The sequence below is a fragment of the Chenopodium album genome, chromosome 9 (assembly GCF_948465745.1).
Source record: "Chenopodium album chromosome 9, dcCheAlbu1.1, whole genome shotgun sequence".
In the NCBI taxonomy this organism is placed as follows: Eukaryota; Viridiplantae; Streptophyta; class Magnoliopsida; order Caryophyllales; family Amaranthaceae; genus Chenopodium; species Chenopodium album.
The window spans coordinates 15,202,385-15,227,927 of NC_137842.1; the positions used below are offsets into that span (position 1 = coordinate 15,202,385).

General features: G+C 34.5%; 1 protein-coding gene across 1 annotated transcript; it reads right to left on the reverse strand.

Annotated features, from left to right (window-relative positions):
• Positions 1-1,297: 1,297 nt before the first annotated feature.
• LOC145558424 (farnesol kinase, chloroplastic-like) lies at positions 1,298-8,931 on the reverse strand. The gene is made up of 6 exons (XM_081619665.1): positions 8,483-8,931; positions 4,517-4,584; positions 4,308-4,439; positions 3,747-3,862; positions 1,846-1,960; positions 1,298-1,775 (listed from the first exon to the last, which is right to left on the reverse strand). The coding sequence occupies exons 1-6, from the start codon at positions 8,798-8,800 to the stop codon at positions 1,598-1,600; spliced, it is 927 nt and encodes a 308-aa protein (XP_081475791.1). The 5' UTR covers positions 8,801-8,931; the 3' UTR covers positions 1,298-1,597.
• Positions 8,932-25,543: the final 16,612 nt, after the last annotated feature.

Sequence of the window (25,543 nt, forward strand, 5' to 3'; positions counted from 1 at the left end):
CATTAGTTTAGTCCCCTTCTCTGTATAAACACGCGCACATACAAAACAAATTATTGCTGCAAACTCTATCTTATGAATATGAGAGTCATTCACATTTACACATTCTTGCATTCATAATAAAATATGCAGAGCTAATTTGTTAGAGTTATTAATATGGAAAATATATCACACATATTTTCCGACATCTCATAATATATTTTCCTTTTCCAATATCTCTTATCTCCAACATAATTCTAATATAACTGTAAGGTACAGTTCATAGAGAATGACTATCTCCACATCAGTAGCTCCAGCTCCAGCACTAATATACCTACAAAATCAGTACTTCCTGCGCGACAGGCACTATGGTCAGCATGGAAAGCGGATGTTGCTTACCGTTGTTAGCATCTTCTTGCTCTTCCTGTTCTTGCTTGTCGTCGTTCATTGTAGGAAGCACATTTTTAAACGGCGAAGGGGACATCATGAGTCAAGATTACAAGATGTTGTGCCTTGCCCTTGCCACTGTCTTGGAAGTAAAGTGGATTCACACTGGCATATAAATCAGTACAGTTAAGTGAAAGAAACTACACCAGCAGGAAATTTTTGGTGAATGGTCTCTTATGCCTTAACAACGGGTACAAAACTCTCTAAGAAACCATAGATAAGTCTCCTTCGAGATTGTTAGAAGACTTAGAACCCAATGAAAAAGGTTGTATCAACAGACTGTAAACACTTTTTTTTTTGGTATAATGGGGTGATAGATTTTTTCATTTAAAAGCTAGAGCTTTAGTTTGTACTTGATACTTATTGTCGAATTTATTCGACTATTGATTACTTAGTTTATCTCCCTCACTCAAATAGCAGCAAATACAAGAAACTCTCTCGTCGCACTGTCACAGGTTCGTTCAGCCAAAGGAAGGACGAGGAGCATATACTTGTATATGTTTTTCACCTTCATTGATACAGTTATTCAAGTCTAGGTAGCATTAACTAAAAAACACTCGGTCACTCACATCATTGAGCTTAACTACTTGAATCCATATCTCAGTACTCGGTAAAAAGCCAAGAATTTTACTGAGAGGGAGAGGTTAATGGAGCTTTTATAATGAATATAGTAAGTTCAATTACTCAAAGCTTTATAAGGTGTACGTGGTGCAATTCTTGAAATCACGGGAGCAAATGGTGCATTTTTGGAAACCTCATGAGCATAAGGTGCGTTTCTTAAGGTTATGAGTACTCTATTCAATCCAGCAAATCTGAGTGTCATCCCAATGTTTCATAATTTTCCAAATGAAAAAAATAATAACAGGAGAATCAATGAAGACATTAACTCAATTGAAGAACAACTTCTTGGCAAATTTATTACATGAAATGTTACATCTAGAATACATATTCCTCTAATAGATACACATACATATCCTAAATAGCAGGTTTTGCGTTTGCTCCCCTGTATTATTTCTTGGCTACAACACTAATATAGTACAAAACTACAAATCAATCGTGGAATTTCAGTGTACTAAAAGCAAGCAATTCAATAAAGAACAAAAGGATACACAATACTAAGACCCGATGCAAGCAAGTCAATAACTGCACTCACATACAAAGAATGCTTATGACGTCAAAAGAGAAGGCTGCCAGCCAAAAATGAAGCGAGTGGAACTGTGAGATTATCATCAAGTTGTGTGCTTATGGGGAGTGACTCCACAAGTGCACTAATAAGGGACACAACCAAGAATTGAAGCACCATATCCCAACTTTCTTGCACGAACCCAAACAAGGAAAAATAATGCATGTACCTGTTACATATCACGCTCAATAACCACCTACACAGAAAAGAATAATATTTGAGAGTAGACAGCAATTTACCCGACTGAGGCCACAAATCCAGCAATTGCCATAGCAATGGTGCCAGCATAGGACTTGTTTTCATTGTAAGGAAGTTTATCCTTTCCAAATCTTCTCCCCACAATGTCAGCCAAACCTGAAAAATTACAAGAGGAAAGACACCTGAAATCTCAGTTTACGTTGCAGAGTGATATATTTTTCTTTAAAAATTCAAAATGAAGATAATGGCTCCACATTAATTATGAGGATTTGAAGAGCAAAGAAGAGAAAAAGAAAAGCAATAGACCCATTTTTCTTTAATAGGATATAATTAAGAGGAGAGGTAAATGGACGGATCAAATTTCCTTTGCCCTTTTGATGACTAAATCTTTACAAAGTTGGAAAACTATGGAGCAAAAATACTAGCAAATTTCTTCCTCGCCTACCCACTCTTTCCTCCAAATCACTTTCATTCCATCATTACTATTCAAACACCGTCAAGGTCATAAATAAATTAGCAACATCATTTATCGTTATTGATGGAAAAGGTTGAAAGATGAGTCGGATAATATATATATATATATATATATATATATATATATATATATAGTAAGTTCATGGAAGTTGTGTGGACTACCATGCCTGAGTTAGAAGACTATTTCCTATTCCCTCCGTTCTTTAATACAATGCCTCTTTCTCTTTATTATGCGAGTAATAAATGCTCGAAAGAGGCATTGTATTAAGGGACGGAGGGAGCATTGATTTGTGTTTTCCAATTTCTCTAAGAAATAAAATTAAAGCTGAAAACATCAAACTCACAAATGCAATTTTCTTATTCTTGGCATGAAAATCCACTATTCATCGTTACTGTTGTCATTTCCTTATTTGCTTAATGAGGTCTGATAAAATTAATTCAAAGAAAGTTCAAAATTTCTCCAAGAGATTTCATAGGGGCCCTTATATGCAGTATAAAGAGTCAAAGTACACAAGTTCCTTGCCTCCCTATTATAGCACAAATGAAAACACCATAGGATGGTGGCATATCACCCACACATTCGTTAGACTAGCATCATCTTGTATCAGAGAGTGCTCTTTTGATTGCCTGATTTGACATTCATTAGCTATTTCTTGTAGAAAAAAATTGTTCACCCAAGGTAATCAAGTTTAAGAGATATTTGCTGGCACCAAGATATTTACTCACTGATAGAATGATTATTAACACCTTTTTAAAATACTCAAGCCTAATTCTCAAGGTCAACAGACCGTAAATATCCCACAATATGGTCTTTAAAATCTTCCCCATTGCATACAAAAGGAGGTTTCTAGCAATTTTCTCCAAAATATAAGAAACACCTCAAGCTTCTAAAAGCCCAATGAGAGAGATGAATAACACAAGGGTAAAGGGATGATAACCAAATTAAGATGATCCCTACAATAAGTTGATAATGGATACGTAAGAGAAAGATAAGCAAGGTGGACAATATCTTAGGAATGATGGAATATAGGACCTTTATCGATTTTTGCAAATGATCAACAAATGAACTTCGGAATCCCAAAACTCTTCGGCTGACATGGAAAACATCCATTATAATATTCTTTATTTCTTCAAAAATATAATCAAGCCATTTTATATATATAGTGTCACACTGTCACTTAGTTATCTTTATTCTAAGATAGGAATGAAGCTAAGAATAATAAGAAGCAGAGATCAAGCCATTGTGAAGTATTTCCAAAATCTAGAGATTATCATGCCTTTGCTGCTTGATTAATCTGCAGTTAACTATATATCTCCATAGCATGCTCTCTCTTTTATTTCTCCTTATCATCCTCACCTTCAACACTTTCCTTCATTATAATGTCAGAGCTTGTCCAGAAGTCTTCCTAAGAATGAATTGCATACTTAATCGACTCAAGAAAAAAAAAAAAAGAACTGTGTGACTAACCATCTCCAGCACATAGGTTACAAATTGCTGCAATCCCGATTGGGGAAGTCCTCCAAAAATAGAAACAAGCAAAAGTGATGGCGGATGCATAGTAAAGAGGTCCCTTGAGAAGCTCCCTGATGCATGAAGAAGCCAAGAAAAAAAAATAAGAAGCTGACAAATGACAGACAGAAACCAAAAGTGAATGACCAAGTTTGACAGCAGCTAGTCCATCTATGTAGTATCTTGGGAGTTTATAGAAATCGGAACCCAATTATCTAAGAATATGAAAATTCTGAGCTAGAATAAGTTGATTAGGGAAAACACAATTATCTAAACGACAAGGCAGCACAGCTCCAAATAGAGGTGAAGAACCTTTATAATATAAAAACAGATAATTAAGCAAATCCCCTTTAGATGCATGAAGTTGAGGTAGGACAACAAAGAAGAATCAATTAAATTGGAGGCAGAGAGCGTTTCTGGTATTACATTCATAAAAGGCAAAGGGGGTATAGCTTAATATAATGTTAAGTCAATCAAAATTTAGCCTAGACACATGAAATTTATCTTAAATATTGTCACCTGTAGTCTCCAAATCTGCTCATTGACTTGACAGTGGCTTCATCTTTGTAGATCCCAAGTCCAATAAGAAGCACGCGAATGATATTGACTCCAGGAACAAGACAAGCGAATAATGCACCACGATACCCAGAGCTGTAGCATTTAATGAACAACTACTCATCACATACTGCTGGAAGAAAGCGATAGCAATTAAAATACCATAAAACTACCTGAATAGTGGCCAGCAAAGCATGAAAACTAGCCCAATGCTGATATGCACAAGCTTCCTGTTCAGTTTCTAATAAGAGAACATAGATAAGCAATACTGCAATAGAGAAGAAAGATAAATTTATATAGTTGTCATAAGAAAAGCGGCAACAAACATTTAACATTTTACTCTGACTAGCGATTGCGGTTTTATAAAAATAGGAATATAGGATTAGTGCTTTGCAATGCTAACATCAATAATGCTCATGACCTCAAAAGTAGATTAGCAGGTAAAAAACAGAATTTCACTAGAGCATTATCCGGCACTACTTGACGTTTGCAATTTGCATGCAGGGGTGATAAAATGAAAAAGGGAAAAGAGAGATAGACATCACAGTTCACAGGATTCACAGCTGTAACCTAGTAGAAGATTTATTTCATTGATTTTCTATTACTTTGTCGATCAAACAAAAGGGTAGAAGCACAAAAGTAAAAGCTGTAATTTTAGATTAAAAAAGATAATATTTTCATCCAGAAAATGAGGCATTACAAAAAAGGGGAACCAAAAGTACACCAAAATTTAAGTAAACAGAGGAAAAGAACTCCAATGTCAAATCATATATTACATTAGACACAGACGTGCCAAGGAAAGCCCGATGACCATGTGCCCAAAGAGAACCCAAAAGCACCATAAAATTTCATAAGAAAGTCCAGAAGAAGACACTCACTCACGAAATATCCTTGATTCCTTGATTACTTTCCAACCAAAGCACCACATATCAGCCAAAACCAGTGGCGTATCCAGGATTTGCATATGGGGTATGCACAATCGTGTAAACAATAATATGCATTAAATTAAAATTAAAATATTGTCTTGAACTATAGGTTACTATATATCTTATTCTCATCCTTTTAAGATGGTATTGCTTTACTTTTTCAAGTGTAGGAAAACTAAGTATGATTGAATCATCATAAGAAAATTTTCTCAATTTTCGTTTGTAATTAATTTTTATTTGTAGAGACTTTACACTTTTTTTTAATTATTTTTTTTGTATAATTTCTTTCACAAACAAATTTAAGGAAACAGAGTTTAGCCACTTCATAATTGCATTCAAGTATTTGATTTAAACACAATAATAGTAATTGTATAACAATTTTTTATAAAGAAATTGTATCAGACTATAAAACAATATAAATTTATTTTTTGAAGACTCCAAACATTATAATTAATGGGCTTAAAATATAGTAAGTGACAAAATACGATTGATTAGTATAAAAATAAAATTTAAAAAATAAAAAAAAAAAAAAAAAAAAACAAATGAGGGAGTTAAAGAAAAAAGTAGAAGAATTCAAGCTATGAGGAACACAATATGACAATAACCAACACACTACAAATATTTACTCAATTTTAAATGGCTGTAGAAATTTTTTAACAAACACTTAGCCACTTAGGGTATGCAAGTGCATATCCTAGGTGTATGCTGCATCCGCCCCGGGCCAAAACACAACCTACAACATAGCTTTGTGTCCCTTTCGCCACCCAAGCCTCTTATATAAAACAAGAAAATGATCCAAAATGGTAAACAAACAACCTAATGAATCTGACCAATCTAAAAAGCTTAAGGCAATAAAAGTCACTTCCTCACAATGGACAAACATGTAATTCACAATTCACAGTCATCCTGTTTACACATTTTACACACAAGGGGATTAGGACTTCTTGACTCTTGAGCCTCAAGGATTCTGAAGAAATTAATTCCTTCAAGCTAGCAAGCTACACAAAAGCTTTAACCCTCTTTGGAATTTAATTTTTTCAACTTAGAACTTTTTGCAAACATGTGAAAGTTTTTATTTCAGGATGCTCGAGAGGTTAATCAGCTTCCTTAGCATCCACTCATGAGAACCCTTCCTAAAATAAAGGTTCTAAGAAGATTAAATCACTTCCCAAAAGAAAGAATAATAGAGCATAATGAGAGATAAAGAACCTGCAGAAATGCAGAAGCAAGAAATACTAAAAGGCTGCTTCTTTTTACGAGTTTCCCAATAGCACTCCAAATTACCTACATTATACTTCTAGCATTCCCCTAATATTGCACCATGAGGAGAAGCACAAGTCTTAAGGAAGTGGGAAATTGAGCAATATTTGTGAAACTTCTGTAAAAAGTTATAGGTGCAATATTTAGAAAACTAAGGAAGTATATAACAATGGTAAAAAAGATTTTTTAAAAAAAAAATAAAAAGAACGATACCTATCAAATGACTTTCCAAGGGCTTTAGGGAGCATGCGCCCCCATTAGAAAACCCTATCCATCCCTTGAAAACCATACCCATTTCAAAACTCTTTATGTCATGGAGAGCTTGGATCTCACTGGAAATGCCACAACTATTTTTCCTTCAAAGATATGATCTAGCCCACCAAATCGCCAAAACCCAAACCTCCCTCTTCCATGGAACTATGGACAAACTCCCATCTAAGTAGATAATATCTCCTCTCTTCGCCTACCTCAGAGCACCCTTATAAGCCCCTCTACCTTGTTGACATACCCACTAGACACGAGGCCGATTCAAATGCTAATTATGGGAGTCAGGCTCAAAGCCTTCTATTTCAATTTAGCAATTTCTTATTCAGGAATCTCGAGTAATTTCATGGACATATTAAAATAAAATGTTTTTGGAGTATGTTCCATCTTAACAATTAACATGCTTTCTAAAAGTCTTTTAGCTTATGCTTCATGTGCACTAAATTAGACAAGCAGTCACAAAATCCTAAAAGTTGATATATTTGTCAATTGAAAAGATAACAATATTCCATGTTTGATGGAGATAACATAAAATGTAGGGTGGGGTGGAGAAGAGATTTGCATATGGTCAGTTATCTTCTATTGATGAAATCTTTTGTGGACCTTAGTTCTGTGCCTAAAAACAAGCCTGCCAAATTAGTCATTATAATATTGCAGGACCAGATAGGAATTGACAATATCAGCCTGGTGTAAGCCATAGCCTTTCTCTCTGGTAACAACGGAAAGCAATATACTATGAGATAAATGAAAAGAAGAATACCCCCCCCCCCTCTTCCCTCCTTTCCACCCATCAAACTTCGTAGGCACGTTCTTGACAATTAGCTCCCAGAAACCACATATGTGGCTTATCTCCAATAGAACGACAAAGGCAAGTAAAGGACAGATCTTAAAAAACACACCTTGCAAAAAACAAAGAACCTTCCTTACATAATAGATTAGACATTAATTTCTACAACCATAGAGTTGGACAGAGTAATCATTAGACACGAGAATAGTTCAAAAACGTCGATAAGGGTCAAAACATTTGTAAACCCCCAAGACTTTCCCACAAAAGGAAATCAAATAATCTACATTAAAGTTCAAATACACTACTTTGTCCCTTCCTATATCAAAATACAAAACTCAACTCCTTTTCCTTAGATATCATTCTGGCTTCTGCATCCCTAATCAAAACTCGAAACGCAAACACCGCCAAATTTAGCAAGAGCTGAGAAAGAATATCACCTTGCTCAAATTCAAACATGTACTTTTTTTTTTCTTCTAATTCTCCCACATTAAATCACAAAAGCGAAGTCATTGTTGCATAGTTGATCATCAATCAACAACAAATTCATCAATATCATAATTAACATATTTCAATCATGATTCATAAATCATAATGAAGCAGAAATTTCAGCTCCAACTGTCATAATTACTCAGTTAACCAACTAAAATTAATAGCAATAAAAGGCACTCTCATTATACATTCTAGTACACATCACTTCAAAAACATTAAACTTTCTCAACAAAACAAGTAATTCATGTACAAATTCCATAACCTTTTTACTAAAAAAAGATAACTAAATTACTATAACAAGCATATGTTTAAACGATAACTAACAATTTTCCCAACAAATTTTGTTCTTGTTCAAATTTCACTAACAGAAGCAAAATCTGAAGAAAAGAAAACAACAAATGTAGGAACATTACCGAGTCAAAAACGTCGAATTTAGCAGTCAACTCCCAAATTCCAAGCGTAGTACGAGCAACAACTGCTGTTATAAGAAACCCACAAACATCACTCAATAATGGATTTTCCGGGAACATGATTGCAGCCGTCGCAGCAGCCGTCGCCTGCTTCTTCCGTAGTTGGGTTGAATTGGGTGTTTTAGAGTCAAATTTGGGGAGTTTGCCGGAGAAATTTAGAGAGGGAGTAGAAGAAAAAGGTTGAAAAAAAGTGGGTAAATTTGATGGGAAATTCAATGATGAGAAGATGTTGACAAATGATGATGCAAGTGTAGCAGCCATTTGATGTTTGTCAATTTTGATGGGTTTTTCTTGTTTGGGGTTCTTGGCTTTTTTGGATTTAAATGAGACGGGTAGTAGTTAGATAATGGACAATAGTCATAAAGTTTGAATAAATAATTTTGGTTATATGGCATAGGCGCATATTACTGGAGAAATTCTCATGCTATTAATGGTGAGTTAGGATTATTTCTCATACGTTGAAATTCATATTGGATATAAGAAAACAAAGGCCCTGTTTGGTAGTTAGCTTATTGGGGGTATATTAGCTTATTTGACTAACTTTAGCTGATTGACTAGTCAAACAAGCTAATACAAGTGTTTGGTACTAAGCTTATTGAAAGAGCTTATTCCACTAAATAAGCTCTTTTTGAAAAAGCTCATTTTAGGAGCTTTTTCAATTAGCTTATTTATTAATTATTGTGAAATTACACTTATAACCTCACTTAATTTAAAATCCTATCTAAACTACCTACCCCACAATTAGCTTATTGGTCATTTTACATACTCATTCACCTTTAAGCTATCAGCTGTTTACCAAACACTTTTATATAATCAGTTAATACAATAAGTTAGTCAAATCAGTTAATAAAATCAGCTAGTCAAAATCAGCTTCAGCTTTAAGCTTTCAGCTTTCTCCCAAACAGGACCAAAAATAAAAGAAAGACGTTGCAAAATGAACTGATGCTTTCTCATTCAACAAATTCTAATTGAGTCATGCCTTTTTATAGGCTACAAAGGTAACTGACAAACTAAATATAGGCTACAAAGGTAACTGACAAACTAAATAAAAAGCAACTAATTGGCATGCAAATCCTATTTACGTGGGAATGTGGGATTGTTGTTGATATTGCCAATATTTTAGGCCACTACTACTACCAATACTAACTCACTAATTTTGACTAAGTAAATAACAATATTAAAAACTAAATATCTAGGGTTCGTTTGGCATTGCTGTGGTTTTCTGTTTTTTGGTTTTTTGTTGTATAAAAATATATGATATATGTCACATAATGAATAAAAAATTATTTAAACTTATTAAAATCATAATAATTTTGAAAACTGACAACAAAAAAGTGGAAACACATTTTTCTTGTTTCCTGTTTTTGGTTTTTAGTTTTCAAAAAAACAGGAAACTAAAAACCAAAAATGATACCAAACAAGCCCTTAATAACTAACTTTGAAGCACTAACTTTAACACACCCCTTTGCTTCAAAGTTTGATAAAAATAAATTAATGAAGCACTTCTCTTCATCCATGATGCACTTCTCATCACCTACACAAATGTTGTTGATGCACATTATCACCAACCATCAATGTTTTTACTTGTTGATGCACATCTCACCAACACACTCTTCAAATTTTGGAGTACTTCCCTCCATGGTGCACTTCTCACCCACAACTCTAAAATAGGGTCTCTTCCACGGCCACTTGTGCCATGGTCTCTTGCTCTTCATTTTTGGACTTACAATTCTTTGCCAAATGCCCAAATTTTTGACAGTTAAAACACTTAGGTTTCCCCTTATGCCAATAATCTTTTTCTTCATGACCAATTTTGTGACAAATGTTGCATTGGAGGGACTTGCCTTTCCCTTTTTGATAAGGAGACCTTGTTAGAAATATCCAAGTAAGTGCTTTATTTGTTTAACTGTTATTTTGATATAAAAATCATGTCTAGATTGTTATTTTGATTCCTAGTATCATGTTAGGATGTTTTTATTGCTTTTCCTAGTATCATGTGTAGGGTAATGATAAATATTTCTAATATAAAGTATGATTAAAAGAATGCTTCCTATTTTCTTTCTTAATAGCATGTTAGTATCATGTTAGGGCTAAAGCTTTGATTTTTATTTCTTAGTGACATGCTAGGGTTTGTTATTAATCTTGTTAGTATCATGCATAGGATCTTGCTATTATTATGCTTTATTTTTAACATGATTATTTTAATTATGGTTGTTATCATGATTATGATTATTATGTTGCTTGATATTTATTGTTATTGCTTGATCACACTTTTTATGCATGTTTAAAGGGAATTTGCACTTGTAATAACGCTTAATAAGATAATTAATGATCTTGTTTAGAGTTAATATGTAACACCCCAATAATTCTCTCTTTAAACCTGTGAGGACCCTGAACAATATTCAAGAGAATTACTGGCGTGCTACCGCCACGTGTTCAAACGTTAAGACTTTTATTAGAAAATAGCAGCGGAAAAACTAAATCAGTTATAAATAAGTTTCAAAACCAACGAATGAAACCAAATTAAGTCATACAACTTGGAACCATTAAGGCCCTTATTCAAAACCCAATAAAAGTAGTAAGTGATTAAATTCAGTGTTCAAATAAATTCAAACCCAAAAGAAATAGTGTCGAATAAAATCGAATTAAAATAAATTCAAACTTTGCAAAATAAATAATATGGAAACAACCAACTCTCTACTCAAGATCCCACAACCCTGATGAATGCTGCATGTGTAAGAACCTGTAGTAATTCTGCTCCCCAATATTACAAGTGTAAAAATTGGATCGTCACAGGGTCATTGAAAGGCGAAGGCCATGACCAAAGAAAGACACACAAAGCAAGCAATCAGCAAAGCTGAGTACATACAAGCTGCAAAATAAATTAAGAAATCCATAACATGCTACTAATAATCAATCATCATGCATCATTAAATTATAGACTCAACACACGACTCAACTATTTATATTACTAAGACTCCATTAATTAATAATAGGTAAATCATTATTTTTATTCATTGGATTACGCAATAGACAAGGTTGTCCAACCCATGCTCCATTTGGAACATCAATAAAAGAAAAACCCCATGCCTCCTTTCGGAAACATCAATAAACATCCAACGACCACGGGCGCGACTCCGTGACCGTAGTTAGTATGAGATCTCACCTAACTCCTAGTTTTGAAAAATATTTGAAATAAGAGACTCGTAGATCAGACGGCCTCGAGAAAAGTACACGGCTAATACCCCATGTACCCCAACCCCTGATTGTCATTACTCCAGAAGTGCACCAATCTAGAGTTTTATTGCTCATCCATCTTGCACTTTACGTGATTTACAGAATTAGACTCGGTGATGACTCATATGCATAACAATACAATCAATCCAATATCAATTCAATCAAGTAAAACAACTTTTCAATTTCAATTCTTGATTTATTAGTGGCAAGCAACATTTATTATTTATTCCTTTACTAGCTCGGTGTATAAACACCTTAAGTGCATAAGGCACCCCAAAACCTTAACCTCGTCTTAGAAGACTTAAATTCTTCCTTTACTCATCCTGCTTGCATAATCATGAATGAGTAATAAATTAATCATTACACCAATCATATACCTTTGCCTCTAAGCGCACCTTGCATAATTAGAGCACAAATAATACTTGCAATATAAAATAGTGCACGTGATACGAAATTCACAATGTATAACCAAACAATTTAACGCAGTCATCCCTATACATGATACTAAGTTCTCGATCCGTCGTCCTTAAACATGCACCTAAAAGAAAGGTTTCGTAACTTGTATGTACCTTGAGCAAACGAATTGGTATGCCACTTTACTAACTAGAAATCACCTTCAATAAACTCCTATCCTAAGCCAAATAATAACATCTCAATCAATACCCAATCAATCAAATTTACAGCAATACTAACTTACTTTAAAACCTTCAAAATCCAAATCAAACAACACTTTAAAACCTTCCCTTTAGTTAAAATTAAAGGCTTATATATAGTTCTTTAAATTTTCTTCATAAAAACCTTAAAATACACTCTTATACATGAAATTACAGCAAGTTCAAAGTCTAATAAAAATCTGAAAATTATATAAAAACCCCTAAAAATCTCCCTTTTTAATGGGTGATTAAACCCTCTTTATAAAACATTAAAAGTAGTACTTAGAAACTATTTCCAACACTTAAAACTTCAATAAAAACATATATTTATGTTTAATTAACTTTAAATATAATTAATTTTATTAATCAAACTCAAGGATAATATTTTAAGTATAAAAAAAACTTCGTTAAAATCAAAAACTGTCCGAAAATCATATTTAGAGGCTGAATTTGGCCACGAGAGGGTGGTACTCACTACCAAAGGTAGTGAATCTTTCTTAAAACGTTGTTTCCACATGAAAAACGCTACTTTTTCATCAAAATCGGATGAGTTCAGAATCTGATCGGGATTAAAACGCGATTAATATTAACGAACGAAAATCTAAAAATTAAAATACGAATTTACATGTTCAAAATAATCTGGAATTAAGTTAAACTAATCATTAGTTATGATCACCAAAATTTCAAAACATCATTACTATAAAATCCCTAAATCAATTGTTCATAAAAACCCTAAAATCATGATTTTCAATAATTAAAAACCCTAGGTTATAAAATTTACAAAATCTGAAAATTATGATACTTATAAAATCTGAAATTATAAAGTTTAGTTATCAAAATACAACTTGATACTAATTAAATTACTTTCAAACAATAAAATCAAAATCCATAAATCAATAATTATAATTATACAAATTAATAAAACAAAGGAGAGAGAAAATAAGACTAACCTTTTGTGTGGGAAATTTTTGGGGATTAATGGGGTATTTATAGGAGAGAATGTTGTAGGGTAAGTAAGAAGATTGGGCCTCATAAAATTATTGGGCCAGTTAGGTAAATGAAATGGACTAGGCTTTGTTTGTATGATCATGAATTGTAGAACATAGGTTCATAAAATAGTTTGTGCTAAAATAATTTTTGACCAGTATTAATAATTTGAAACTTTTGTAATTAAATTCCGGAAAAGTACAAATAAATATTATAAATAAAATAAAATTTCATTTATAAAATATTTAAAAATACGGGGGATTACATAATATGATTATAATTCAAGTGATCGCCAATAATAGTTTTATTTGTGCATTAATATTCAACCAACATAGACTAAACAGGTTTAGGGTAAGCCTAATGATTGCATGTTAGTCAGAAAGCGCACATGAATACGAAAATAATAAAGTAGAGGCCTATTATTAGGGCAAGTTCAATCTCTTTTAGGTTGGATTTGTACCTTCATCCCCGAACTACCAGTCATGGTTCCAGACCTATTGGAGTTAACGATATCATGGATCGTTAAGGGGTGTAACCTTCACCCTGTGAACGGTTTACAAGTTCCTAAAACTTGTTGGCGACTCTTTTGCTCTAGCTTCCTTCCCTTTGGACGCCACCATGCTTAAGTGTATGATCACAGTGTGGTTCAAGTTTGGGGTAATGCTTGAAATATTCCCTACAACCACTGAAATACCCAATGGTACTATTTAATCACCCAATGATACTATTGATCACTCAATGGTACTACTCTAAAATCAAAATATACATTACGTGAAATTACACTCTTAGCCCTCGTTATGCATTTGTTCTTGCATAACGGGACTCCTTTTAAACAAGCTCTATTATTAATCTACAACGGTAAGGTTACTCACCACTCTCTCTCCTAATTTTTATCAATACCCCATCATCTATTCTTTCTTTGAATTTTTAATTATTGAACTTACATAATTATGTAATAAAACTAAGACATTGTTAATTGTTTTATTATTTTAATTAGAGCATTATATTTACTACAATACAATCTTAATAATCACTTAAATATGTAAGATTTTTTTCTAAGTTTTTAAATGAAAATTACAATAGAAATATAAAATTTAAATTACATAGTTTATAAAACAAAGAGATACATATAAATATAAAATACAATCTTCATATCTTCATTAAACGTGACTTTGCTCATATATTCATTCGTTGCCAAAACATCCCCATATATGCTCAACCAAGTCAATTTTTAATGCAATATGGGTCTCCCTATCACAAACATTATTTCTATTTGCCATATAACCACTTAAATTGAGCCTATCCAATTGTCCACTTCTCACGGTAAATGGTTGGTTGTTGTTACCAGATGATGACCTAACTACATTTTGCGGTTGATCATTGATAAATTCGGATGCATCGTAATGCAAATATCCATCTCGCTCATCTTCAACAATCATATTGTGCATGATAATTGTAGGGAATATTTCAAGCATTATCCCAAACTTGAACCCCACTTTGGTCATACACTAAAGTACGGTGGCGTCCAAAGGGAAAGAAGATAGAGCAAAAGAGTCGCCAACAAGTTTTAGGAACTTGTAAACCGTTCACAGGGTGAAGGTTACACCCCTTAACGATCCAAGAGATCGTCAACTCCAATAGGTCTTGAACCATGACTGGTAGTTCGGGGATGAAGGTACAAATCCAACCTAAAAGAGATTGAACCTGCCCTAATAATAGGCCTCTACTTTATTCTGATCGTATTCATGTGCGCTTTCTGACTAATATGCAATAAATATGATTAACCCTAAACCTGTTTATCTATGTTGGTTGAATATTAATGCACAAATAAATCTATTATTGGCGATCACTTGAGTTATAATCAAATTAGCCCTAAACAAGATTATTAATTATCTTATTAAGCGTGATTACAAGTACAAATTCCCTTTAAACATGCATAAAAAGCGTGATCAAGCAATAAAAATAAATAAGCATCAAGCAACATAATAAATCATCATTACAATAATTACAACAATTATAATAATCATCATAAACATGTTAAAGCATAATAATAGCAAGATCCTAGGCATGATACTAACAAGATTAATAACAAACCCTAGCATGTCACTAAACATTAAAAATCAAAGCTTTAACCCTAACATGATACTAACATGATATTAGGAAAGAAAATAGGAAGCATCGCAGGAACCACAATTGTCATGTTTGATAATAGAAATTATAATTGTTACCCTAAACATGATACTAGGAAAAACAATAAAAACATCCTAACATGATACTAGGAATCAAAATAACAATCTAGACATGATTTCTATATCAAAATAACAGTTAAACAAATAAAGCACTTAATTGGATGCCTCGTACCTCTTTCTAATAACAAAATACACACGTTAGTAACTTCAAGGAAAATAATAATTAAAACAATTAAATTAAATAATTAAAATAAAGATTTGGGACCAAGCCCTCAGAAATTAAAAACTTTCACGTCTAGGGCGAAGGCAACTTCGAATATGGCTAGGTGTATCTAAGTCTTGCGAATGCGGAATTTTGTATTTGAGAAAAGGCTAGTTTAGAAAAGAGAGAGAGAGAGAGAGAGAGTAATCAAGAGAATCTTGATGAGAGTTGGTGAATGAAAAGAATTGGTCCATGAAAACGGAGTTTTTAAAAGACTATTTGTAGAGAAAATCAGCCAAAAAGATAAAAAATCAAAATAGAGTTCTGACGCGTAAAACCTGGTTAGCGCCAGACGCTGACATTAGCGCCAGGCGCTAACGCTAGCGCCAGGCGCCAAGCTTAGCGTCAGGCGCTAATGCTGGCATTTGGCGCTGACTAAGTTATTGACGCATTTTCTAAAATCAGATAGAAATTGCCGTACAGGAAGATAAATTCGTATTTCCCTCAAAAACATTCTTTTATTATGATAAAAACTCTAAAAAGTCAACAAAAAGTCAATTTGTCAACGCTAATTGAATTAGGAATGAAAAGAACCTTCTAGAAGAATCTAGAAGACTAAAACCATTCCTAATTGCATTAGGAATGATAAATCTATACTAGGCCCTTCTATAGATCATTGGGCCGCATATAAGGCTCAAACGGGGCCCAGTTCAGTAATTTGGTCATAACTTCCTCAATATTCATCGGAATTGGGATTATAATATATCGTTGGAAAGCTCTTTTCAAGCCCTATCCAACTACACCATTATTGGACCCTTATCATGGACCAACCAAAATGGATTGACTGTTTTCTTAAAATAGGTTTTCAAAAACAGAGAGAAGAGAAAAGAAATTAAAACTATCCGCAACACTAAACTTTCCACACTTTCACTTCATTCGATTATGATTCGACGTGAAAGGTACTCATCACTGGGTTTGGTTTTGGGGAGACACATTTGGGTGTCTACAATAATACAAGCCAATAGGACATTCCATAAAATTTCAGTCGATCATGCTAGACCTGGTTGACGTATTATTGCAAATCAAGCTTGCAACACTCCAAAGGCACGTTCAACATCTTTTAGATAAATCGATGTATTTTTCCATCGTTATGGTCATCCCAACGATGGATTTTTCCGTCGTAAAATTGCGACGGAATATATTCAGAAGTCAAAATAATTTCTGACATACCATTTTCGGTCGGAAAATCTGTCGAAATACCCCTTTCCGACGGAATTTTCCTCGAAAAAAAATCTTTTTCCTACCAACTGTTTTCCGACGGAACTTAACGACGAAATTCCGTCGTAATCGTGTTTTGCGACGGATTCCCGAACTTCAGCGACATATCTTTTCGGTCGAAAATAGGCCATTTTCTTGTTGTGCTCTCTTGCTTCTTGGTAAATAATTTGTGCTTAGCGGTTTGTGGCTGTTTGATTGATGGGATGAATGTTGCCCATTTGGATAAATACCGTCCGTAAGATAATAACCCATATTGTATGTATTTCCATTGACATTAAAGCTAACCTCTAGAGTTCGGCCCTCACATATATCAGAGAACGCTAGTGACATTTGGAGGACATTTATATCATTACAAGAGCCTGGTGTACATGCCATATCCACAAGTCTTGTGAAGCAATGACCTCTAAGATCATGGTTGCTATTTTACTTCTACCTTGATATATTCCTTTCCAAGCACGTGGAAAATTTTTCCACTCCCAGTGCATGCAATCAAGGCTTCCCATCATACTAGGAAATCCACGACTATAACTTTCACATAGGAGTCGTTTATATCTGTTGTATTTTCCCTCCTTAAGTACTCCGGTCCAAACTTAGAGACGACTCCTTTAACAAAGTGAGCGAGACATTCCCTTGCGGTACTTGATACGATTTTAAGATATTCGTCAACTGCATCGGCTGATGTACTGTATGCTAACATCCGAATTGTTGCAGTGCATTTTGGAGGGGGGATGCACCTAGTCTTCCGGTGGCATTCGACCTTTGTTAAAAATAAAAATTACTTTCGCTTAGTTGATTAAAAATGCGCGTGAACACATTCTTACGCTTCTGAAACCGTCGGCGGAACATATCGTCTGTGTGCTATGGTTAGGGACTAAAGTAGTCATTATATAATTTTACATCAGCATATTCTGGATATCTTGGTACATACTACCTTTGGTACATAGGTTTAGGTGTGAAGGGGGCCTGGTGAGTAAAGGTTACAAGGGGACACAATAGCTGTATTGATCGCTTCCTCGATTAATTCTTCTTCTTTTCACCTTTAGGTAATTGACTCATGTCACTCTACATAGTCATTGACCATGTAATCAAATAACCCTGAACTAGATGAACTAGAAGAATTTGAATCAGAGTTCATGATGTAATATTTTTTGGTTGAGAGCAGAAGAGTTTTGTTGCAGAAATGATACTTATTTTTATGTTTTGAACTATGAAGTACAACCCCCTTATATATAACTTCTAAAATAATTCAAAACAAATAACTGGTGTTTATGATATATTGGCACAAAAGTATAAAAGATGTGATTTTCGATAAGGTTTATAGATTTTCTACATTATTTGTGATAGGGTTTGTAGGTTTCTTTTTTATGACATTTCAGTTCATGGGTACACATAACAGTGAAATATAAGATTTTCTAATGATGCATGTAGATTTTCTTTCAACACATGTACCATTTTAATGTAGCATTATTGTAGGTCGGTCATATTTTACATATTTTCAAAAGTTACAGAACATTTTTCAATATGGAGTTGATATTAATAATTTAATTATTTACAATAAATAATTTATGATGTTAACAAAAGTAGATAATTAATAATAAAAACTTTAACTTCATTGCATTAATAAAGAACTAACAACAAAATATTACAAAGAAAATTAAAAATAAAAATAAAAGTAACATAACATCAATTAAAAATAGCATAATACATGGAGTTTAATTAAGTTAATGGATATTTAAACTAGCTCAAAAGATGTGAAAATTCTTGCTTTAGTTTTACATAAATTTCTTTATCATCTTCAAATAGAATTGGTTTTGCAAGATGGACACTAAATAGCTTGAATCTATTTTCCTCCTGTTTTTTCTGAGCTTTGGCGGCTTCTTGTTCCTTTTGATACTGTAACATACGTTCTGCTACATCAATACGCCTCTCATCAACGTACATTTTGTGTTGTCCTTTAATCACATTCATCTCTAAAAGGGTTTGAGTAAAAGACTCTGAATTTTGAATTCCAGAATAAGCAACATATTTACCTTTTCTTTTCGCTGCTTTCACCCCATTCGGACGAGGACGACGAGAATGAGTTTTGGACCATCATCAGTTGGAGTATCTGGCTCTAATATTTTTGAATTGCCACCATCACTAGAAGATATGTCTAGGTCTATCGGTCTCCATTTGTCTAAGTCTCTCAACATCTTTCAACAGCTAATTAAACCAAAGCGTGAACTATTACACGTCCCTCTATATATTTCATGAGCTTCAGTCATCTCATCATGAGTGTTGGTACCACTCCTATACCTTATTTTTGCTTCACTATAGCAACCAACCCATGCACTCACATCGTTATTTATTCTTCCCCACCGACTTTTTATAGATCTCAAAGTTCTAGGGTGCATGGTGGATTGATTTTCTTCTCTAGCTTGATCATAAAGGGATTTAATGTTCCTCTACATTATGGCCAAACTTTGATCTATTGCCAAATCTGGAACTTCAACTGCACATTCTACCCAAGCCGAGACGAGTGCATTATCTTCTTTTGCACCCCATTTTTCCGCCCTCCCACTTGTGTTGCTCTCGTGCAAAGCTTCAACATGATCATCATCAGCAGCACCATCAACATTATCATCAAGAGGTTGTTGTGAAACCCTTGGATTTTCGAGTTGGGTTTAGTTACTTACTACTTCTTTCTCCCTCCGGAGTTGTTGGACTACTTTGAATTATTTGATTCCCACCATAATGTTGTGACATTGGAAACATAAAACCAGATGGTAAATTTTGGGGAATTCGTTGTAAATTTTGGTTTGAAAATTGGTTTGGGAATGGTTGTGGGAAATTTTGGTTTAAAAATTGATTTGGAAATTGGTGTACAAATTGTTGGTTTGGATGCATTGGTTGGTAAGGAATGTTATAAAATAGGAAAAATTGTCCTAATTAATCCCAACTTTGCCTCGTTCGCCAATAATAATCCCTACTTTTGATTATTCACTATCACTCCCAACTTTGTATAGGATTAATTTCTATTGCACCCAAATGACTTGGAACCGATTGAACATGTAAATTTTGCTGGCTTGTGATTAGTTCCACACGTGTCGCAACCTGATTGGTTCAAATTTTTAAAAAAAAACCCCACAACCACTTCCACCACCACCACCACCACCCTCAATCCCGCCGGAACCTAACCCCAACCCTCAATTCCACCGGAAAACGGTCGGCCAACCTCCGACTTCCACTAAAAACCGTCGACCATCCTCCATTACCCATCCCCGACCCTCGAAACCACCTACATAGTAGGTTTTCGGGGAAGGGGCGAAATTGAGGGTGGGGGAAGGGAAAGGGGTTGGTTTCGAGGGAAGGGGGAGGATTGGGCGCGTTTTCTGATAGCGGGGGAGGGGTTTTCGGGGGTAGGGGAAGGGAAAGGGTGGGTTTTGAGGGAAGGGGGAGGGCTGGCCGGCGATTTTCGGGAGCGAGGGAGGGGTTTTCGGGGGTGGAGGAAGGGAAGGGGTGAGTTTCGAGGGAAAGGGGAGGGCTGGGTGGCGGTTTCTGCAGCGGGGGAAGGGTTTTCGGGGGTGGGGGAAGGGAAGGAATGGGTTTCGAGGGAGGGGAGGGCTGGTCGGCGGTTTTCGGCAACGGGGGAGGGGTTTTCGGGGATGGGGCTAATTTCCCTGCGGGGTGGGGGTGGGTGTGGGGGTGTGGTGTTTTCCGGCGGGGTGGGGGTGGGGGTGTGGTGGCAGCTGCTGGGCATGGGTGGTTTGTGGGGTTTTTTTGTTTGTTTGTTTGTTTGTTTTTTTTTTTCAAAAAAAATTAAGCCAATTAGAGGCTAACACGTGTCTTGTAACCTGTAATATTAGGTTGGATTACCAGTTGGGTGCAATAGACATTAATAGGGTATAAATTTGGAAGTGATAGTGAATAATCGAAAGTAGGGATTATTATTGGCGGACGAGGCAAAGTTGGGATTAATGGTAGCAATTTTTCCTATAAAATAACATCATTTGAGCAATTGGATTAGTAAGGTTACTTGGATCAAAATGAAAATTACTTTGAAAATTTGGACAATTGGAAGTTCGGTAATTTAAATTATTTTGAGATGAAGCACTTCCATAATTAGGATTATTAAGATCCATAATAAAAAATAATTTTGCAATAAAAACAGAAGGGTAAAATTTTAAGTATGAAAAATTATATCAATATTAGGCTCTATTTATAGATAAAAGGGAAATTCTACATGGTGGCCTCATGGTTTCCATTTTTCTACGTGGAAGACGAAGTTTTTTCCAACTCTCTAAAGTGGCCCCAAGGTTTTGAAGTATTATGCATAGTGCCCATTTTTTAGGTTTTTGGCTAACCTTTACAATTAAAATGGTTAGCCTTTGTTTTTTTTATTAAAAAATAATTAAATTATATTTTAAAATAATAAAAAAAAAGGAAATTTAAAAAAAAAAACCCAAACCCACGACCACCCTCCCACCACCATGTCCACCATCCACAACCCCAACCCCCACCCACCTAGCCTCTAGCCAAACCCCACTGCTGGCGCCACCTCGACCACCCTCCCTTCCCCAACCACCGTAACCCGACGACCATAAACCGGCCAAACCAGTAACCCAAAGTCCCAACCTCCACCCTTCGAAAACCCCAAAAATTGGCCGGAAAAGTTCGGCCACCCCTCCCCCACACCTCTAAAAGGTCAACGCTAGGGTTTCGTGTGTGTGAGGAGGGGCAGTCGGACTTTTTCGGCTTCTTTTAGGGGTTTTTGATTGGTGGGGGTTGGGGTTACGAGATTGGTTAGGGAAGGGGAAGGGAGGGAAGTCGGGGTGGCTGGCTGACGCCGAGGGAGTAGGGTTTTCGATTCACGCCAGCGCCGTCGAGGAAAAGGTGGTTAGGCGCGCCGGCGTTGGGGGGCAGTGGGGAAGGGGGTTAGGCGCGCCGGCTACCGTGGGTGGCTGGATGGTGGTTGGTGGTTTTCTTTATTTTTTTCTTTTTAAATATTTTTTTTTTATTTTTACTTATGGCTAACCAAAAGCTAAAAAAGTTAGCCAAAAAAATCAAAAAATGGGCACTATGCATAATACTTCAAAACCTTGGGGCCACTTTAGAGAGTTGGAAAAAATTTCGTCTTCCACGTAGAAAAATGGAAACCATGAGGCTACCATGTAGAATTCCCTAGATAAAATTATAAGTATGTCACTGGTGCAATTATTTTTTGAAAAAAATTAAAAGCCTTGTATATTTTACCGTTACAAATATTATGTTGTAAAAATAAAAGTGCAAAAACTCGCAGTTGCACTCACCATGAATAGTAAATTCAATGAATTCAAATTGCTTTGAAGTGACACTTGTCATGTTTCTATTGGATAATAGCAAAAAAAAAAAAAAAGTAACTAGTGGGTCAGTTACTTATCAGTGGGGTGTTCTCCTTACTATGGGTAACCTGTGAGTCACTTTCCACAATGGTGAGTTAAATCACAAAGAGGAGAGAGAGTGTTGTAAGTAGGGTACTAACTCACCATTGCTCATGCTTAAGAGCACCTACATTGTTGGGCTATCTCACCAATTTCTCTTTCTTACTTTTTTACTCCACATCATCTCCACATTATTTTTCACTTTAATGAGTTACCATAGTAACTCACTCTTCTAGTTTTTTCTACAATGGTGAGTTACCCCACAATTCACCCTCCTACTTTTATCAATATCCCACCAATTATTGTTATTATTATTTATGTTTTAATTATAGTGATTTAATGTTAACAAATTCAATTCTTTTAATTATTAAAGTAATCATTACTTAATTTAATAATATAATTATTATCTACAATAATACGAGTAATTAATTAATGACCTTATGTTTTAATTATTATTTCTAAAAACTATTAAATTAGTCTTGTCGAGCATTAGTAGTTTCAAAGTTATTAAAATAACTACATACATTTAGTTATTATATAAATTAAAACAACAAAGTTACAATCAAATTGAAGGATTGATAATAATAATAATAATAAAGAAAAAAACATAACAACGGAAATATCCTAAAAGATAAAAAACTTTCTCCGACTACTAGTTACTACCATTCATTACCAAAGTGACGACATATATGTTCAAGCAAGTCTTTCTTCAATGACATATGAATCTCTCTATTTCGTACATTGTTTCTATTTGCCATATAACCTGCTAAACTTAGGGCTTGTTCGGATTGATTGAACTGAGCTGAACTGAACTGAACTTATTAGAGCTGAACTGAACTAAACTGAACTGATTAGAGCTGAGATGAACTGAACTGAATTGAATATTTTATAAGAGAAGGTGTAGACACCCAAATGTGTCTCCCCAAAAACCAAACCCAGTGATGAATACTTTTCACGTCACTTGATTATCGAACGAAGTGAAAGTGTGAAAAGTCTTGTAATGCGGTCGTTTTAATAAAAGTCTTTCTTTCTTTTTTTGAAAATCTACTCTATTTATGAAAATAGCCAGTCCAATATAGATTGGTCCATGATAAGGATCCAATAATGGTGTAATTGGGTCGAGCTCGCAAAGAGCTTTCCAATGATATATTATAAGCCCTATTCCGATGAATAATGAGGAAGTTATGGTCAAAATACTAAATTAGGTCTTAAATGGTTTTATGGCCCAATGATCTAGTGGAGGGCCCATTAATTATTATTCCTAAAATTATAAGGATTGACTCTAATTTTCTAGAATAATCTAGAAGGTTATTTTGAGTTCTAATAGAGTTAGGATTGATAATTATCTTTTTTTAGAAAATAATGAATTTGATTTGAAATAAAACAAGTGTTTTATTATGATAAAATCTGATTTAAAATAGATAAAATCGGAGTTTAATGCTTAATTTTATTAAGAAAAGGATTTCGTACAAAAGCGCATTTTATCTTTTAATTAGCGCCAAACGACAAGTTTGTCGTTAAACGACAGAGCCTGTCACCATGCGTGATGCTTGTCGTTTCGCACTGGGCTTTATTGCTGGCGACAGGAGCCAGTTTTATTCCGATTCAAATTCTGATTCTTTTCTATCGTTTTCGGACTATTTTCTTTATAAATAGTGTCGTATTTCCCCGATTTTAATTATCAACATTTACAATCATCAACAATCATCCTTATTTCTCTCAAGAAATAGTTTATTCTTCTCCCTCTTTATAAATCTTCCCTTTTTACAAAATTCCGCATTCACAAGTTCTAGACACACCTAGCCAAATTCGAAGTTGCCTTCGCCCTAGACGTAAAAGGTTGATAGTTTCTGAGGGTTTGGTCCCAAATCTCTATTTCAGTTATTAATTTAATTGTTTGATTTATTGTTTTCCTTGAAGTTATTAACGCGTGTATTTTGTTATTAGAAAGAGATATGAGGCATCGAAGTAAGTAATTACTTTAACTATTATTTTGATATAGAAATCATGTTTAGATTATTTTAATTCCTAGTATCATATTAGGATGCTTTTATTGCTTTCTAGTATCATATTTAGGTTGCTTCCCATTCTTTCTAATATCATGTTAGGGCTAAAGATTTGATCTTTAATGTTTAGTGATATGCTAGAATTTGTTATTAATCTTGTTAGTATCATGCCTAGGATATTGATAATATTATGCTTTGAGATTGAGATTGTTTTGATGATGATGATTATTATTATGTTGCTTGATATATTATTGTTGTTATTGCTTGATCACGCCCTCTCTTGCATGTTTAAAGGGAATTCGTACTTGTAATCACGCTTAATAAGATAATTAATAATCTTGTTTAGGCTAATATGATTTTAGTCAAATATAGTCGTCCGTAGTCGACAATTATGCTAGAATTTTTAATCAAATTAATAATACTCCATAATGTTCACTATTCCTTAGAGTTTCACTACCAAACAATCTAATTAAAAAAAAAAAATCATAATCAGCTATGCAACTTCAGATTTACAAGCCTCATCAAATGAAATGTGATGAGCGACATCTGCAGGAACACGAAGTACACAAGAGTGGGTGACGGCTGCCGAAACACAAAGTATTCAAGTGATGAGCGACATCTCTCGGAACACAATTGGGCTATGACAGAATGAGTGCGTGGTTGTGAATCTGTGGCTGGTTGCCTACGTCGCTTTATTGAGGCGGTCATGCGGTGGGAGTTTTGGTGGCTAATTGATAGTGAGTGAGATTGTGGGTGGATACGCACTGTGATTTCGTGAGAGCAATTAAGTGAAAAGGCAGTGAGAGCTGCAGATTTTGAGGTCCTTTGAGCATTTGACATATTGTATTATTACTGTTAAGACTTTTAATTTTAACTAGCCTTTTGGCCCGTTCGATGCACGAGTTCTTATCTAGGTTATTTTATATGTAGGTATGTTTTTCAATAGTTGAAACTTTTGATATGAAATACGAAGTAATTGTTTCATTGCTAAAACATAAAAGGAAAAAAAAAAGAATGAGGGTGGAACTGTAGAAAAAGATAAAGGAATTTAGA

Coding starts and splice junctions, on each gene's coding strand:
- LOC145558424 (XM_081619665.1), bottom strand. CDS start 8,800: ATGGCTGCTACACTTGCATCATCATTTGTCAACATCTTCTCATCATTG. Junction 3,863..4,307: donor AGCAGATTTGGAGACTACAG/GTGACAATATTT, acceptor TTCATGCATCAG/GGAGCTTCTCAAGGGACCTC. Junction 1,776..1,845: donor GGATTTGTGGCCTCAGTCGG/GTAAATTGCTGT, acceptor GATATGTAACAG/GTACATGCATTATTTTTCCT.